Source organism: Lutra lutra, chromosome 3 (genome assembly GCF_902655055.1).
Source record: "Lutra lutra chromosome 3, mLutLut1.2, whole genome shotgun sequence".
Classification (NCBI taxonomy): Eukaryota; Metazoa; Chordata; class Mammalia; order Carnivora; family Mustelidae; genus Lutra; species Lutra lutra.
The window spans coordinates 165,675,702-165,694,153 of record NC_062280.1 but is presented as its reverse complement, the minus strand read 5'-3'; the positions used below and the strand labels follow the sequence as shown (position 1 = coordinate 165,694,153).

The window sequence follows — 18,452 nt, the reverse complement described above, 5'->3', positions numbered from 1 at the left end:
CCCTACCCAGGAACGGAGCCTGTGCTGGGAGGTGTAGGATTCCCTATAGAAAATTTGGAGTTTGCTTCGAAGCTGGGTGGGATTATGCCTTGGTCAGCTATTATTACTTCCTGCTTGTGGCTTCCGAATAGGGCAGGTATTGGGTGAGTGGCGGTTTAAGAAAATGTGAGAAACAAGAATGGGAAGGGCAGATTTTCAGCACTTAATTCCAATTTTTTTTTCCAATTTCTGGATCTGGAATTTAAAATGAGGAAACTATAGTTTAGCATTTCAAACTATTTCAGAGTTTATTAAAGTTGTGCATGCAATTCCAAAATAAAATTAGTATTTCGGAGCTCAATATCTTCTCCTCCTCCTCTCATTAGCATAGTAATTTGGCATTTTAAAAAAAGGTAATATTTTCCAAAACATGTGTAAACACTTAACGTGGTGTTTTGATATATGTGATATATATCGAATCCCTATTTTGGAGGACTGATAGAAGGAGTGAAAAAGTAATATAAATTATTTCTGAGTGTATTAAAATACACTGGCTAACCAGGCCAAACAACTGTGTAAACTTCAGCTATCTTTGTAGAAGTTTATCTACTTTTTGGCAACAATCAATTTTCTGAATCCTTATTACTTTGAAAAGCCTCCTGATGTAACTGCTGGGCCCCCAAAAGTTTAGCATCAACTTAGACAAATTAGTCAGTGGTGCCATATTTCTCTGTAGATCTTTCCAGTAACTTCTGACACTAAACTTCAAAAAGTTTAGAGAATTAAAATGACAAAGAGAAACGTGATAATCATTTCAGCACCAAAATGGCAGAATTTCATTGTGAAATTTCCCAACACGGTGAACCTGGTGCTAATGGTTTACTTTTTAAATATGCCCAATGCTAAAGCATTGTTTCTATATTGTGACGTTAATAAACATGTGCAGACAGGATTAAAGCCTAATTATTTAAGATTCTAGAGATACAAACAGAGAACAAACTTGACCTATGCTCAACTCATATGTTGGTCAAGAATCCTTGAAAAAAATAGCTCTATGCAACAAGTGAGAAAGGGAAGAAAGAGAAGGAAAGAAGGCAAAGAGGAAGAGAGTCCATCTAAACTCAGCCTAGTATTTTAGCACCCTTTCTGCCTTTACAAGTCAACTAGTGAGCTTGTTCTGTTCTTCTCCTTATTTACAAAACACATTTGTACTGACAAACTGAAAAGGACTTTCTCCAAATACACTGGAACTTCTCAAATATGAAAGAAAATGTGTTATTCAACTAACACACTGGCAATTAGCATTGGGTCTTAAAAGATGTGAGGATAGTTGTTTTCTGTGCAAGACAGGTGAATTAATTACAGAGTTTTAAGTAAGAAAAAAAAATTCAGTGTTTTCTTGTTTTCCACTTTCTAAATCTTCCAGGATGTCCGATCTCCTTAAAGTCTCTAGGTAAAATAAGCATTTCTGACCTGCCTTTGAGGTGAAAGTGAAGTTATTCTGAAGGATCCACATCGTGGCAAGCATTTCTTTCCACAACCCATCAGGAAATAAGAAACTGAATACAGAGGATTCCATTATTCTTAAGTGACTTCAGACTGACTTTCCCCCCACAATTTGAAAGCTGTCCTGGAATTTTCACTATTTTTAAGCTAACAAATCGCTAACAAATAATCTAATAAATAGAGTAAAACAATCAGATGCAGAAAACGTAGGCTTTGCTTACATGTGAATCTTCCTGAAAATAATTTCTTAATAATCATCAAGTGAGGGGATGTGTTTTCATTTATATCTTATTGCAAAATGAGCGGAGATGTATCCTAAATCCTTGAAGGAGAGCTCAGAGCGCTCTGACTCCTCTTTAAGTTGGCAGGCGATTGCTTAGAAGGTTTTGGAAAAAATTACGAGTCGTCGCGGACGAAATGGAATATTAGACATGCAATCTAACGGTAGTAGAAGAAGAGAAGTAGATAATCTCCCTCTCCTTTTCCGATCGCCACTTCTGTGTCCCCGGCTTTTCCTCTCAGTCCCTCGCATAGTTTCTTCCTTATCCTCCCCCTCCCCTCCTCCTTTTCTCCCTCACTCGCTTTCCGTCTGGGTCTCGCGCTCTCGGAGTGTCTGCTCCGAGTTCCTGGTTGGATAATTTGGGTTAATACTAGTGAGTGAGGTTTTTGCGGCTTCAAAGGGTATTTCAAGTTTCCGGAGCTCCTCCCCTCTGCACCGTGTGACAACAACAACTCGTCCAGCCGGCAGCCTGCACTTTTCAGCTCATTTTCTCTCTGTCATTCCCCTCTCAATCTTTGATCAATGTACTTGCCAGGGAGAACCCAAGTCCTTCAAACCTCCTCCTTTTCACCTTCATCCTTAACTTTGTGCTAGAGCGGGACCCACACAACAGCCGACCCTCCCCGCCCCCGCCCCCCCCCCCCCCAAACCAGCCCCCGATCCCAGCCCCCGGAGAGGACTCGCATTTCGACTTGCGGGACACTTTTGTGCGTTTCTCTCCAGAGCGCCTCTCGCGCTCGCCCCTCCTGCACTCGCTCTTTCTTACCCTCACCTCCTTTTTTCCCCCTTTCTCTCCCTTTCTCCTTCTCGTTCTCCCCTAGAGTTGTTGTTCTTGTTGCCCCCTAGCTCCTTCTCCCCCCTTTTCCCCCTTCCCCTCCCCGGGGTGTGTGGCAACTTTTCCCCCTCGCTTCTCCTCCTTCTGTTTCCCCTTATATGTGACCATGGCAGTGCCGGCGGCTTTGATCCCTCCGACCCAGCTGGTCCCCCCTCAACCCCCGATCTCCACGTCTGCTTCCTCCTCCGGCACCACCACCTCCACCTCCTCGGCGACCTCGTCTCCGGCTCCGTCCATCGGGCCCCCGGCGTCCTCAGGGCCAACTCTGTTCCGGCCGGAGCCCATCGCTTCGGCGGCGGCGGCGGCGGCGGCGGCCACAGTCACCTCCACCGGCGGCGGCGGCGGCGGCGGCGGCGTGGGCAACGGAGGCGGCGGCGGCGGCGGCGGCAGCAACTGCAACCCCAGCCTGGCGACCGCGAGCAGCGGCGGCGGCGGCGGCGGCAGCGGCGGCGGCGGCGGCGGCGGCATTAGCGCTGGCGGCGGCGGCGCCTCCAGCACCCCCATCAACGCGAGCACCGGCAGCAGCAGCAGCAGCAGTAGCAGCAGCAGTAGCAGCAGCAGCAGCAGCAGCAGCAGCAGTAGCAGCAGCAGCTGCGGCCCCCTCCCCGGGAAACCCGTGTACTCGACCCCGTCCCCAGTGGAAAACACCCCTCAGAATAATGAGTGCAAAATGGTGGATCTGAGGGGGGCCAAAGTGGCTTCCTTCACGGTGGAGGGCTGCGAGCTGATCTGCCTGCCCCAGGCTTTCGACCTGTTCCTGAAGCACTTGGTGGGGGGCTTGCACACGGTCTACACCAAGCTGAAGCGGCTGGAGATCACGCCGGTGGTGTGCAATGTGGAACAGGTTCGCATCCTGAGGGGACTGGGCGCCATCCAGCCCGGAGTGAACCGCTGCAAACTCATCTCCAGGAAGGACTTCGAGACCCTCTACAATGACTGCACCAACGCAAGGTAAAGAGCGGGGGCAGCCCCGCCGCCCGCGGTCCCTTCCCTCCCGCCTCCTCACCCTTCCCTCGCTCCCTTCCTGGCGCCGCTTGCTCCGCGCGCCCGCGAGCCGCGCGCCCTGGAGAGCACGGGCCTCTCCTCCCTTTCCTCGAGGCTCGCCAGCTGCTCCCGACCTACTGAGAAGTTGGCACCTCACCCTGCCCAGATCTCGCTCTTCCGCCCGGTCCGCACCGTGCTCGCCTGGGCTCAGGGGCTTGGCCCCTGTGGGACGCGGGAACCCCAAGCCTCGGGGCGGAGGGGGTGGGAAGGAGGAGGACGGTGCGTTTCCAGGAGCCACGGCCCCCTTCCTGGGCCGCGCCAGCGTCTGGAGACCGGTTTCAGCCGCGGCTGCCCGAGTGTGTGCTCCTTCAAGCCCGGGTTCCACCGCGAGCCCAGGGGCACCGGTGGGGTTGGTCGGCGGCGCCGAGCCGCGTCCCGGGGGCGGGGAGAGGTCGTGACCCTGACCGCAGGGTTCGGGAGCTGGAGTTCGCGCCCCGGGTGAGGGGCCCGCAAGGAAGCCGCGGGAGTGGGCCCCTTCGGGGTCGGGAGGGGAAAGACCTCCGAGGCCGAGAGGCCCCGGGGCAATCCCGAGGGACCCACAGCAAGCTCAGCCCCAAAGCCCTGAGGGGAAGCCCGCTGAGGGGAGGGGTCTGTGTGTGCGCGCACGTGCGCGTGTGTCCGCCTGTGAGCTTGTGCAAAGAAGATAAAGGGGTACGTTAGCCCCGGGGCAGATGCAGGGAACCGGCAGGTTTCCTTCTGTAGGGGGAGGTGACCGGGTGCCTGAGACTCTTGGAAGCTGAACTGGAGAGATGAGGAAAGAAGACTATAGCGCACACTCTCTCGCTCTCCAAACTGGTTTTCATTTTCTTTTTTTTTTTTTCTCCTTCTTCTTCTTCTCTCCCCCCCCCCCTTTTTTTAAAGGTTAGTAGCTCACGCAATGAACAGGTGCAAGCTTTGCACTGGGATGTCCTGCAGACCTTCTATGTCCTTTGCCGTGGCTACCACAGCCGGGCAAAGCGCGCGAACCCGGGAGGCGGGGGGACCCGGTGTCTGGCTGGACCGGTTTTATGCTAATGAACGATCACTGGGGGGAGGATCTACCGAGAGGGGGCGGGAGTGGGGTAACTTGTCAGTTTCTCGGGGTGGAAGATCCTTCCACCCGCCTTAACAGTTCTGCCTCGTACCCGGTTCGAAGCAGAGGGTAAAGTTGAGAAGCCGGGAGAAAGAGAGTAGGGAAAGTTGGATACTAGAAGCGGGCGCGTGGGAACTGCGCGCAAAATTTGCGCAGACACTTCGGTACCTTCCAAACAAGTTTTAAGACTGGGAGAAGGAACGGAGTTTTACTCTCTTAGGGTGTGTGTCCACTGGTAGTGCTAGGGAAACTGAGGTGGGAAGGAATGAGAGGAAGAGACCAGAAGGAAGCAGGGTGAAAAGTCCCTAGCCGTTTCTTCCTTAGGAGACTTCTGACTAGTGCCCAGGGAAGGCTGTAGGATGGAAAAGGCTTCAACTCCAACCCTGCAAATGACTTATTCTAACCCAACCAGAAACTCTTTTCCTTGTTTGCCATTTTTTGCATGGGGGCATGGGTGTGGGTCTGGGTTTAGAACCTCCATTTCTATTATTTTTGGGTGAATGCTGAGAGCGTGCATGTGTGTAGGCGCGCGCACGTGCCCAAGAGTATGGACAGGTGGCAGTAAAGATTGAGGGGTAATCTTGATCACTAAACGTCATTTACTGAGATAATTGGAGTTCTTGGACGTCCAGACGATAAAATATTTGCCAACAATCTATTGTTAAAACTACTGGGATCAGGGTAGAAAATTGTTACAGAGTTGTTACAAAGAATGCTAGTAGAAATTTGAAGCCAGTTCAGATATGATTGTTATAAAATTGTCTACCTATTCAGTAAATTGGGGAAGAGCTACTGTTTTTCTCTTTAGTAATCAAACCACTTTGCTCTTGAAATCTCTTTGTGTGTTTCTTACAGTACATACTGTACTTGATAATTAATGATCATTTCACATAACACAAAAAAATTGCTAGCGAAAACTTCCTTCAATGACAGCAACGCTATAATCAACGTAAAGCAGCAGGTAGTGTTACATCTTTTACAATTATTCCCTTGATTTTTTTTTTCCTGAAATTTTTGCTTTGAGTTTGGAACTGAAGTCCTCACTATATGGTTGGAGAATATTCCTAAAAGTTATTAACAAAAATGTTTTAATTAGTTTCTTTCCCCCTGCAGTTAGCAATAGCTCTGGAGTTTAAACTTTCACAGAAAGATAAGTCCAAAGGAACTGTTTTATCCCTTCAAAAATATTTCATCACTACTCTAATTATATTTCCATCACCTGGTCGTAATACTTTACAATTTATTGTGTTATTCTAAAACTCAGTTTCAGGTTATTTTTAAGTTAAACGTAAGTTTGTTGATTTCATCTTGCATTTTGATCTTTTATCAACTACAAGGCTTACTCAAACCTAAATACATGCAAATACTGCAGTCATTAACCTTAGAAGATCTGTAATTGGAGATCTCTACCTAGGTTTTCCTAACTCTGCCACTGACTGAAAAATAGAAAACTTATCATTGAACTCTATCTCACCAAAACATACTGTGTACATTGTAGTATATTATTATCTTAATGATAATTACAAGTGTTACTGTCTTATTTCTTAACTTTGAAAGCAATACCTACAATATCTTTTATCTTGAATTTACAAAACTAAAATACCTTTTTCCATTCAAGTCCAGTTTACGCCTTTGCTGTTAAGATCCTTTTTCATTCACCTAGGTATATTGATTCCTTTCATTCTGGTTTCTTTCTTCTCTGGCTATTAAAGAGACTATCTGAAGGAATAATTTATGCAGAAGATAAGACAACTGAGCAGAAAGGCAAACTATATAAAATGCTATATACATAGTGTGCAAGAAACATCAAATATTAGCACTCTCATCTTTTCACAGAACATATATCTAATTCTGTCTCTTAATAGCATTTAGATACCAGAGAATCTGAGAAACCAAAATGACGTTAAGGGAAAAAAAGGTTCATAACTTGCTCAAAGTGGCTCGGTAAGTTGGTGACAAACCTTAGAGTGGATTTAATTTGCTTGAGGCTATTAGTAGATACTGAGATAGCATATCTCAGTATGCTATCTATAAAAACTAGAAAAAATGTTGAAGCCATCTGTCACTACCACAAGGAGATGAAACAGAGACTATCACCTGCTTGATAGTAAAGCTAAAAGTAAGAGTCTGAAAAATGAGAGAAAATGTCAGGAAATATGTTTATAAAAGTTGTCAAAGGACAAAGTCTGATCTTGATCAGTTTCCTTCAATTATTATTTTTAAACTAAACATTAGTTGCATGAACTTGCCTGGTGCAACAGAGGTCACTTAATTAACTGGTAACCAGTAAACAACAACAACAAAAGAAAAGTAATTATGTACATGGTCAAGTCGGTGTTTGTGTGAGTCAGTAGCTTGTTTGTAGATTTGGGGTTAGGATTCAATTTTCTGTGAATTCAGGTAATAAAAAGTGACTCTGCTGTATTTTGTTATCTAAAATGTTTATTTTTTGAATATTGCCAGAAGGTGATTTTGTCTCAGAATCTTTCAGACCAGATTTGGGTCTTATGTAGCCCTGGATCTGTGGAGTTTTTAACTTAAATAGAGTCCAGTTAATTTCATCAGACATTTTATATGCATATAGATATATTCGCAATCAGTATTCTTTTGTCTTAAAAGTCAATACCATCCATAGACAGCAAATTGAAAGACTTTTCAAGTATTTTTTTCTTTTTTCTAGGAGTAATATATGGATGCAATTTTAATACAAGAAGTATAAAATATTTTCCAATTCTTGGTTCTGTTTTTTGTCAGGACTTTTAATAAAGATGGCAAACTGAACCAATCTATAGTTACTGAACATTTCCCCCGTTACATGTTTTTCAATGGCACGGACTTCTACATTTCTGCATTGGTAATAGAAAGTTTCAACACACATACAGATTCACTTCTAACAGATAATTACAATGCTTGGCACAGATAAATTAAAAATTACTTCAAATGAAGAGAGACTATGCTTTTGAAGTTTTTGTATTACAGCCGATTAATGGCTCCTATAAAGTCAAATGTTTCATTTTATAACATTTCCTAAAGATTATGACATAATTAGAAGAGTAAGGCCTAAAAATATGAAAGTTTAAGTTTGGTTCCACCACTTATTTCTGAATACTTTTAAAAGGTTTGTCTATTTAAGTTTAATAACTAATACATAAATAATATCTAAGGCTATTCTAACCTAAGATTTACTTTGGTCTATCAAATTATACTGCATTCATACAAATTCTTGAATTATTTAGGTATTTTTCAAATCTGTTGTTTTTCTTGGAGTTAGTCTCCAATAATACATACAGTCATTATTGTAAAGAGTGCTCACAGTTATGAGGATGGTTTACTTTCTGAACTGCAAAGATGTCTAGTTAATGTTCTGAGATACTTATTTTGATTTGCACATAGGATATTTTATTTTGTGAAGCTGCAAAGATTATGTAAAATAAACAGGCTATTTTGTTTCAGAGTTCCCTTCCTTACATAAATTTTTTGTACCCCATTTAATACAGAATTTGTAAATCTTCGTCTTATTAGTCCAAATCTGCTGTTATTTTTTGTTTAATCTACATTTCACGGAAGTTGCATATAAATTACTGAGACCAATATTAGCCACTCTCCTTCTGCCTCAGTACCTCCCCCAACCTCCTGAGATGTGACACCCAATATTGATTAAAGTCTTGGCTGGATTTGAGCATAAATCACTCTACTCTTTGGTGATTTACCATGTGTGATTCACCAGCATAGGAAAACATAATATGCTTTATTGTTTCTCATTTGATGTTTTGTTTTTGAAATGTAAGTAGCATTTGTAAATTAGCTTAATGTGCAACGAAGTAGTTGTTATTTTAGGAACAATTTGTGCTTTGACTATCAATTAGTATTATTTTCTCTTTCCAAGTTATTTTACTGAATTGTTTCATACAATTGCCTTTGTTAACCAGGTAAAATAATCATTTAAATTGCATTGTATTAGCAACATAGAACCCATGTATTGCAAAATACAATAAGAAATGCAACTCTCACAGGTTGTAAACTGTTTCTCTTTGAATCGTTGAAGAAATTAGTTTGAAGTAAGCCTTCTAAATAGGTACAGGTGAGTCTTCTAGATTTCACTAAGCATTTTGATTTTAAGGGTTTTGTTACTTGGTTCTTAAAAAAGTTAGAGCTGGGCTGAATTTTATCTTTTAAGAATTTCATTTTCGGATTGTTTACAAAATGTCACATTTAAGTATAGGCCTTTAAAATGACAAGGGAATGTAAAAAAGTTGATATTAACTATTTGGGTATTTAAATATGTAATGAAGGTAAAATTTTATCACTTTATGTTTGAATTGTTAAAAGACGAGAATGACTTTACCAGGTATCATCATGTGCCATTCTCTTAACTACTGAGTTACTGCATTGTGATTGGTCAGTTATGTATTTACATATATATGTGTGTGTGTTAGTGTGCGTGTGTGTATTATTGTTTAAATGTTACAACTTAAAAATTTTAGCTAAGAATATATTAAAAATACATTTATATTTATATTTTTAGGCTTTGAGACTGCTTTAAGGGACCTCTTTTCCATTATGTTTGTTATGTTCAGTAGTTTATTTTTTAATGAAGAAAACCCTGAATTAAAAGCCCACCAAATGGGGCTCAGATAAGTGTTATAAAAGACTCTGATCTTCACATTTATGTGTTTCAAGCATGGCAGAGACTCTGTGAGCCCACATTGTGCTCAAATTCCTTTACTTTTCTTCTTCTCAATTTGTCTGAAGTGTTTCCAGTCAAAAGTAATTTTTTGCTACAGTGACTGTTGTTTTAAAGTAACTTTTAATTGTTGATACATGCTTTTTTTTTTTAAGTATATGCCACTGTACAGAAATAACTTCAAATAGTGAAGTTAGTTTACCAAATTATTTCTTTGGGAAACAAGAATACCGAGATTATTTATATTTGGTCCAGTAATTAGTTGTTATTAGATTAACTGCTGGGTCACTTTATTTTGATGTACCTACTTACTTTGCGAAGGTTTCTAAGACTTTTTTAGAGTGTACGTATTATAGCTCATAATTAACTTTATATTTAAATGTACAAATAACTATGAACAGAATTTCTATCCATTCAGTATAAATTAGGCAATCAATCAATGAAATCTTATTATTTTTCAAAGTGATGATAGAATTAAAATTAGTTGACTAAAATAGCAGATAACTGTCAATTTATATATGTAGTCATATATATATATATATATATATATATATATATATATATAATCATATAAAGAGAATAATTTAAATCACTACTTGATCCAAAATCAGGGACCTTGAACCAAGTACACTTGAAATTTCTTGTGTATTCTGGCTTGGATTTACTTTATATGCTAAGAGGATTCTAATTCACCCATTTAAACAAATTCATCTGTAGATTTTTCTAAATTGCATATTGAAGTGGCCCATGACTGAATTTTGTTAAAGGTGTGGCCCTGTTGCTTTCTGATTCAAATTAGCTTGGAGCTTGGCCAGGATATCAAGCTGGGATTCTTTTACACATTTAAATGTACGTGACTTGAGTGAAAGTTGTCAAAGACAACTTACTAAACTGGAAAACTCACTATATCATTATTTAACTGCTCTTATAATTTTGTGCTTATAAATGTATTGATGTGTCTAATACTATGCAGCACAGCAACACACTGAATAGCTACCTGCTTTAAAAAAAAGTTTTAGAGAGCAGTGATTTAAAAAGAAGACAGCTTAGCTGAAGCATCTAAAACATATTATTGTATGAGATGAATATAATACCTAGAATGCATGGCATGTTTCTAGGAGGAAGTCAAAACTATTTACTATGATCTGAAGAACATAAATGCAATTTAATGTAAGGAGACATAATAATCCTGCAGTGGATTTTGAAGGTAGTATATGTTTGACCAAAAAAAAAAAAAAAAAAAAAGGATATGCTTTTCAGGCATGATTTTCACAAAGCAATAATGAAATAGGCAACTAAGTATATTGGTTATTTCTGGTTAGTAACATTGAAGAATTGAGGAATGTTTCCTTTCCTTAGAATAAATGAATGGAGATGTAAACAAAGTATTAAAAAGTCACAGTGTATCAAATATTTCTAAGTAATTAGATTGCTCTTCTGTCACAATAGGAAAAAAATAATACTTTTCTTCAAGGACAAACAAAACATTCAGGAAAGAGTACTAGTTGAAAGAGAATTATTTAATGGATGCACAAAGAGAATTTGCAGTAAATACTTCCTAATTCAACTTAAGGGATACTGGTCATTGCTTAAGGAAAGATAATGAAAATAAATCTCTAGAATATGTTAATCAAGAAATACTTTATTATATTCACACATGAAGCAGAGTATTTTGTTAACATCTTAAACTGATTGTATTCTGAAATTTTATTAATAGCAACAGTAAATGAACTGTATTATTCATAGCCTTATATTATGTATGAACAAAGCAAATCACTGAAGGTGTAACAAATCTTTGAACACATCACAGCTCTGCAGAAATATACTGTTATATCCAAAAGTGTTAATTCCCATTCTATACTTAAAATATCTTGTAAATAATACTTATTTCTTGAGTTAGGCAATTTGTAGTTTAATAGGGCCTTTGGATTTTGAATGAATAATTTAGAACACTTTTAATTGTCCTATTACCAGTCACACATTTTATACTAAGATAGATGTCCGTCTGTATGCAACAAGTGTAAAATTTTTAACAGTATTTTAGTTGTCTTTGTGGTGGATATCTTTTTTATATTAACCTAGCCCATTTGTAGTGTATGTTTTTAATTTTAAATAATTATAATACCTTTGTTAGAAAAGCTTTTACGTTTATGTATATGTGTGTATGTATTCTCTCTCTCTTTCTCACATACACACACACATGCTCACACGTGCACACACACACACACACACAGATCTGTAGGATGTAGGGCCAGAGGACAACCACCTTACCAAAAAATTGACTTTAATTTTCCTTTCCATAATTTCTTAATATATAAAATAACACTGAAAAAGAGATTCTACTTTACTAATGACAACAGAAAATATATTTTAAAATAATTTTAGCATGAAAGAAGTAATTTATACTTAAGTATTTTAAAACATAATTATAAACAATGTTACATGGTTATTAGGACAGTGATTGAAAACTTACTTTAATTTTCCTATACCTTTATGTTTATGATAACTAAAATGTACTTTTAATTCTCTATGGAAAATATTTATATCAGAGAATTATCTTACTTGTATGAAACAGATACTAAGCTATAGGTACTAGAAACTGTACATTATGGAATAACGGTTAATGTGCTTGATGTCATTGCTCCATTTCTATTATTAGTTTATTTCATTGCCGCTTGCCCTTTGGAACAAGCATATTCTCTGAAATCAGTGGATAAAGGATAGGAAAACAATTTCATAACTTACAAACATGATTGCTCTTCTAAAAGCTTTGCCATCAATGAGATGAGTTAGGAATGAGGTCAATAGGTTAATCTACAGGTCCACATAAGAAGATGTGTATTACCACTTCTTGCAGTGGACTGTAATTGTCTTTGAAAACACCTGGTAGAGGTCCAGTTAAATTGAAATCAATTACTTTCTCAATCATTCCATGGCACTTGTCAAGTCATTACATCATTGGTAAAAGTGCAAGAATGCATGGATTATTATTTTTTTTTGTACAGTAGAAAAGAGGTTATAAAACAGTGACTACTTAAAAAATTCTGCCTCATCTAAAGCCTGTGAAATTAAAAAAAAAAACAAACTTGCACGTAATAAATGCAAAACGACATTTGGTAAGAAGTTCGTCTTTGCATTTTGTTATCTAAAAACTTTTCCATACCACTTTTTGCATTATCAGATATTCATATATATTTATAAGTAAGTAAAATGGTTTCAAAATATTTTGACTTGTGAGCTCTGACACCTTTATTCCTACCCTCCAAAAACTTTCTGACTGTGCATATTGTAATCAAAGATGAATATATGTCTGCTGTTCATTTATTTTTTTTCTTTACTCCATTGATAGTACATGCAGATTTGAACTTGTAGCCGGCAACAGTGCTTCCATGCTTCAAATTGCCAAAAGACCCCCAGGGATAGAAACTTGACCTGCTTTTATGAAACCATAGAATTACATTTATACAAGTTACCCCATGGGAAAGGAATGAACTGATCCCAATTCAAACCTTAATATTGGAGCCTTCTGGGTCAAATTTGATTTTTCTTTCTGTTAACACCTGTTTGGCTACCAAATTTAGTAACTGTATATTCTTAAGAATTTTAAAAAATATCATTCATAAGCGATACTTCGCAGGTAAGCCAAAGTGCCATCAAAATTTTACAACTATTCAAGTGTTCACAAGGGATTAAGATGTTACTTTTTAAAACAAAATATCTACCTTTTAAATAGACATTCTAGATATAAGTAGTTTAAACATAGATTTGCTTAATTGGACATTTATTTTGTATTTTTTATTAATTTCCCTCCACTAAAGAGTCAGTCCAAGTAGGGAAGGAAACTTTGTTAGTGACTCTTTCCCTGTGGTAACATTTCAGAATAAGGATTTTCAATCGATATATTTAATTTTCTTAGACTCAGATTTTAAGAGGTTATATTCCATATTTTATTTTTTTGTTGGACTATATGAAGGGGTTTCCAGAAAGCTGCTTTTGCCACTAATGGTAACAAATGAAGGTGGTCAGTGATAAATTGGATACATAAAAGCTATTTCTGTTTTAGTTGGATGTACTTTCATGATGTGGATGGGCCCAAGTTGAAAAACTTAAGTTAATCATGTGTTCAAAATAAAGAGGAATTTAGATGTGTAATAGTTTGCTTAATCTCTATGATATGAAAATGCTATATCACATTTATACAAATGGATAATGAATATAAATGGGTAGATTTATAATATCTCTTTGCTTATAACTGATGGTATTAAATGACCATCATTTAGACTACAGACATACTTCTCCACATAGAATGACTTGTTCTCTTTCTTATATACATAAAAACACTTCATAAAAGGTAGAGCAACACACATACATTTATACCCCTACTCAAATATCTGCTGTTACAATTACAATGATTGAATAATTCACAATAGGATTTTAGAACCAAGGTTAGCATGTTCCTTTCCCAATTCAAATTAAAAAGAATTTTAAGGACTTTTTACTTCTTTTTTCACTTAACATTGATAAAACCATTTGATTGGATTGGTTATTTTCCTGCAAGAACCAAACATAAAAATTCCTAGTAAGAATGCTTACAACAAATCAGTTCTTAGCATAAGGAAAAAAACCTTGAAATCTCCAATGGAAAAGTGTACTACTTGCCTTACTATCATAAGTCATGATAATCAAGGAGAAAATATTTAGAGTTTTAAACTTACGTTGTTTTTTTCTTTTCTACTGGCTGTTATGTTGCAAAAAAACTTGCTTTTACAAGCTAACATTTTTCTGTATTGTCTTGACACATGAATGAAGCTGAAAAATTAAATCAATTATTTGGATGTTCCCTAAGATCACTTTGATGCCATATTTATAAAATATCAACATTTGATTTAATATTTAATTTGGAAGTTTGACCCAACTAGTTTGATGTTGATTTAACATGGCTCTTGGTCTTCACTTTCCCTTACTGTGATGAAAGGAAGGGAAGGAGGTAGATCACATGACCCAAACACATTATGCTGTTCTTACAAAGAATCTAGTTCAGGAGAGGCAACCTATTCTGACTTTTGTAATGGTGATAATATGAAGTTTCTATGACCTTTTCTGCTTCTAGCGGCACTTTGCTGCTCTATTTCCAATAATGATTGATGGTATACCACGTGAACTGCAAAACAAAACAAAACAATTAACCTTAAAAAATATTGCTATAATATGCATGAGAGATGGAACTTTTATATTTTAGATAATTCTTTATGAGTGGAGTAATCCTTAATATTGGTACAAGATTCTACATCATACTGAATATAGGAAGCCTTCCAACACTAAAGAAAATTACATCTTCTTAAATATCTTTGTCATCTAAATTATCCACATAATAATCCTGCTACTTTTTTTTAAGAAACTCTAGTGAAATTGTGCATGAAAATATAAACACTTATGAAATTTACCTATTAACGTCTAGCCAAAAACAGAACAAACTGGGGTTTTGAGCTGTTGAGATTCAGATCAGATTCCCCAATTTCAACAGTATGAAAATATAATATTTTGAGATGTATTTTGTTCCAAGTTTAGGAAATAAAATTTAAAATGGTATATTTGATCTAGAGTAACTTCTTAGCTCTTTCTTTTGGGGAGTAGGTTAAATAAGAGTCCATGACAGGGATGCTGTTTGTTTTTCACAAAAGTTGTTTGTGATTTCAGGTACTCTTGGGAAATCTCTTGATCAGATTCACATCTGTTCCTGTCAAAGTGGGTGCTAAGATACCGGTCACCCAGCAACCATGTCCAAGAGGGAATTGGGCCGATAATAACTTCAAAAAGGAATGACAGATGCTAGATTAGGATGAAAGACAAAACGCATGAAAAATGAGCTTGTTAGAATCAAAAATTTGTTCAAGCACCTTTATGCAAATTAAATGAATATTGAATATTTGCATGCAGTAATTTCTACTTTTTCATTTGATTGAAAAGAAAAGAATAGTACATTTAAACTCACAAATGTGATTTCTTTCTTTTGCACTCATCAGCATACAAAGCCAAATCTCTTAAAAAAATCAGATTAGCCACCTGGGTTCTTATATCTCTGCTAAGTATGTTACAGTGTTTTTCTTATAACAATGGTACTCTTTGGGACAACTTAGTTTATCTAATTGTTTTCATAATAAACAGTCTTGTATGAATTAAGATTATTTTAGATGAATATAAATCCACTTCTTGAGAAAGCATTTTAAAAGTAACCTTATCCTATTGTCCTTGAAATTGGTTAATGTACATTAATAAAAGATCACTCAAGATGAGTTCACACCAAAAGCACAGGCTTCTCATTGACTGGTTAAATAACAATACATTAAAGTCAAGCAGGGTAGCATCCATGAAATGAAAAGTAGACAGAAAGATCTTTCAACATTTAAGATGCTTTTTGATACGTTACTAGTTTTTCTATTGAATTGTTCACATACTAATCAGAACTTAGAAGGGCCTGATAAAGTGTAGTGATTGAGAGAGGTTTCTGAGTCTTGGTTTAGCAGTGTCTAATGTGGTCACGTAGAGAAATTGATTTTCTTCAGAAATTAATTAATTTTTCATATCGCCCTAAGCTGCAGTTAAAAAGAGTGCATACTTGTCTGTTTTTTCCAGAAATATTGCCTAATCATATTAATACCATTGCCCCAAGGATGAAAAGATAATTGTACAAATGCATTTGGAAATATGTATCACTGAGTATTTATGATTAAATTATGCAAATGACCCAGCTCTCATCCTTTCCAGACCCAGATTGTCTAATTAGGATTGATATGCTGAATAGATGTTCCAGAATTTGAATACAAGCATGTCCAAGGAGCAGAAAATTGGAAATGACAAGGCTGAAATCCAAAGAAAAGTGTCTTTCGTTTCTATACTTTGTTAATGTGCTGTTAGCAGTTGAAGGTTTTTTTTGGTCCCTTTGGCTATTTTGTGACTCATATGTCCTATTAGAAACAAGTATGCAAAATGAATTGAACTTTAGCAAAAAGCGTTTCATTTCTACTTGGTGCTCATTTAAAAATAATAATCTCCTGGCCATTCAAAGAGAACATCACTATTAAGTTGCTTCCAACAATGGAAACTTGCCCTTAATTGAGTGACTTTTTTTCAAAAACTTCCTCCTTAGTTGGTATCATAACTTTATTTCAAAGCTTGCTCTCCAAACTTAGCGGTATACGAACCAAGGCGGTATTTTCCAGGATAAGCTTTCTTGAATCCACAGTCCACTCATTTATTTATTTGTTTACTGAAATACCTATCTTTTTTTTATATTGGGAAAAGTTCTTCAAACAACAGTTCTGATTATGAAAAAAAAAAAAAAAGCAGCTCTTTAAACATAACAATGTTTGAATTTGAGGTCCTCAGCAGGCTTTCTCCCTCATTGATTACATTCATTCATCTTAGATGGAGGGGTGGCCATGTGGGGCTAGGAAGGGACTGAACTGTCAGGGCTTCGGCCTTTGTTAAGCAGCGGGTAGTCACTGCCTCTGAACTGGCCTGGCTCCTGCTTTCCATCTGCAAGATGATGGATTGCTATGTTTAATACATTTCAGCTTTTGTCTGTCATAGTGTGGACAGACAGTACTATCAGTGATTTCAACAGCGATTAGGGAACCTTTTCAAACCACTCCTATTGGCCAGACAGTGTCTGATGAAATGCACTCATTGGCACTCTCACCGTGTAAAGTGTGTACCTTAACTAGGCAGAGATTGTCACTCACCGTTTAAACCCATGCAGAACCCACAGAGAATTTTACTAGATTACATATCCGTTTCAGAAAAGAATTACAGGAGACAATATTGTAAGAACATTTTGGGTCTCCAGCTAAAATATTCATCCCAAGTGGTCCCAAGTTAGAATAAATTTGAACTCTTTAAATAGTAACAACACGTGCTTAAATGGCAGAACTGTATCCCGTAGACCATGATGTCACTTGTTATCCCCATCAATATTGAGCTGTTTAGCTATATTGGGAGGGTAGAATGTGAGGACTGTGTAAAAGCAGTAAGACATGACATGGCATGTGCTATGCTGGGATTTGTTGAGCTGTGGGTGCTTTGTGGTTCACAAGTCCAGAGAGTGAATGATTTCAACAACCAGAAAGCCACTATGTACCGGCTCAGTATTTTCCCTTGAGGGTCTTACTTTATTTATAAAACTGGTGCTAAGAAAATACAATTAATTAAAGGAAAAGAAAATATTCTGTTAAGTCATTAATAACATAAGCAAGGTTTTATTTGGAGAATGGGATTTGTTTCTGAATAAAATGAATTTTACTAATTGTCTTATATCATCCTAAATGTAATTAATTTATAATGTACATTTTAAATGTATTATAAACATGGCATTTTAATTCTCTCAATAAGTAGGTAATTATCAAATACTAATCCAGCCAAAGTTTTGAAACAAAAATCCAAATCAAGAGGAGCCACTCGCTTTCAACTAATCTTTTCTAATAGGGAAGATGAAAGAAAAAGTTCTGGTAGGTAATACCAAAGATCCAATGAAAAAAGAACTTCAGATCCCAGACTATATTTTCCTTTACTGATATGGTTCTTATGCTGCAAAAATTTCGCCCGAGATCCCTCCAGTAAAGGTTTCTGGTTTTTAATATGTGATTACAAATATGCAAACACACACATCACACCACAAATACACACATACACACACACCATATTTCTTTTGAACTAGTTCAAGAGCTAAATGTGCTGGCATTTTAGCATTGCTGATTTAGTAATAAGGACAGGTGGTGCTCTACCTCCTGGGAGAGTTATAAAAACATTCATATATTTTGCAAATTATTTTGTTCTTTGTTTTATTTTAAGCCCTGTTTTATTGAAACCGTGTTCAGCTTAAAAAATGTACATTCATTCAGCATATTCTAAAGGAGTCATTTGTCAGAGTTAATCAAAGGTAGAGTTCATGGTATGCTTTTGTACAGAAATTACATCACTGGGCTTAAGTAAATCTGGATTTCTTAATCAAAGCTATTCACAATTTATATAGCACATATGTGGTGAAATAATGTAC

General features: G+C 37.5%; 1 protein-coding gene across 1 annotated transcript in view; it reads left to right on the top strand.

The window, feature by feature from the left end:
• The first annotated feature begins 2,107 nt into the window (after positions 1 to 2,107).
• The window catches only part of DACH1 (dachshund family transcription factor 1), a 426,141-nt gene continuing 409,796 nt past the window's right edge, over positions 2,108 to 18,452 (top strand). The window contains exon 1 of the mRNA XM_047720113.1: positions 2,108 to 3,551. Within this exon, the coding sequence (XP_047576069.1) occupies positions 2,707 to 3,551 (845 nt within the window). The 5' untranslated portion in view covers positions 2,108 to 2,706. The remainder of the gene's footprint in view (positions 3,552 to 18,452) is intronic.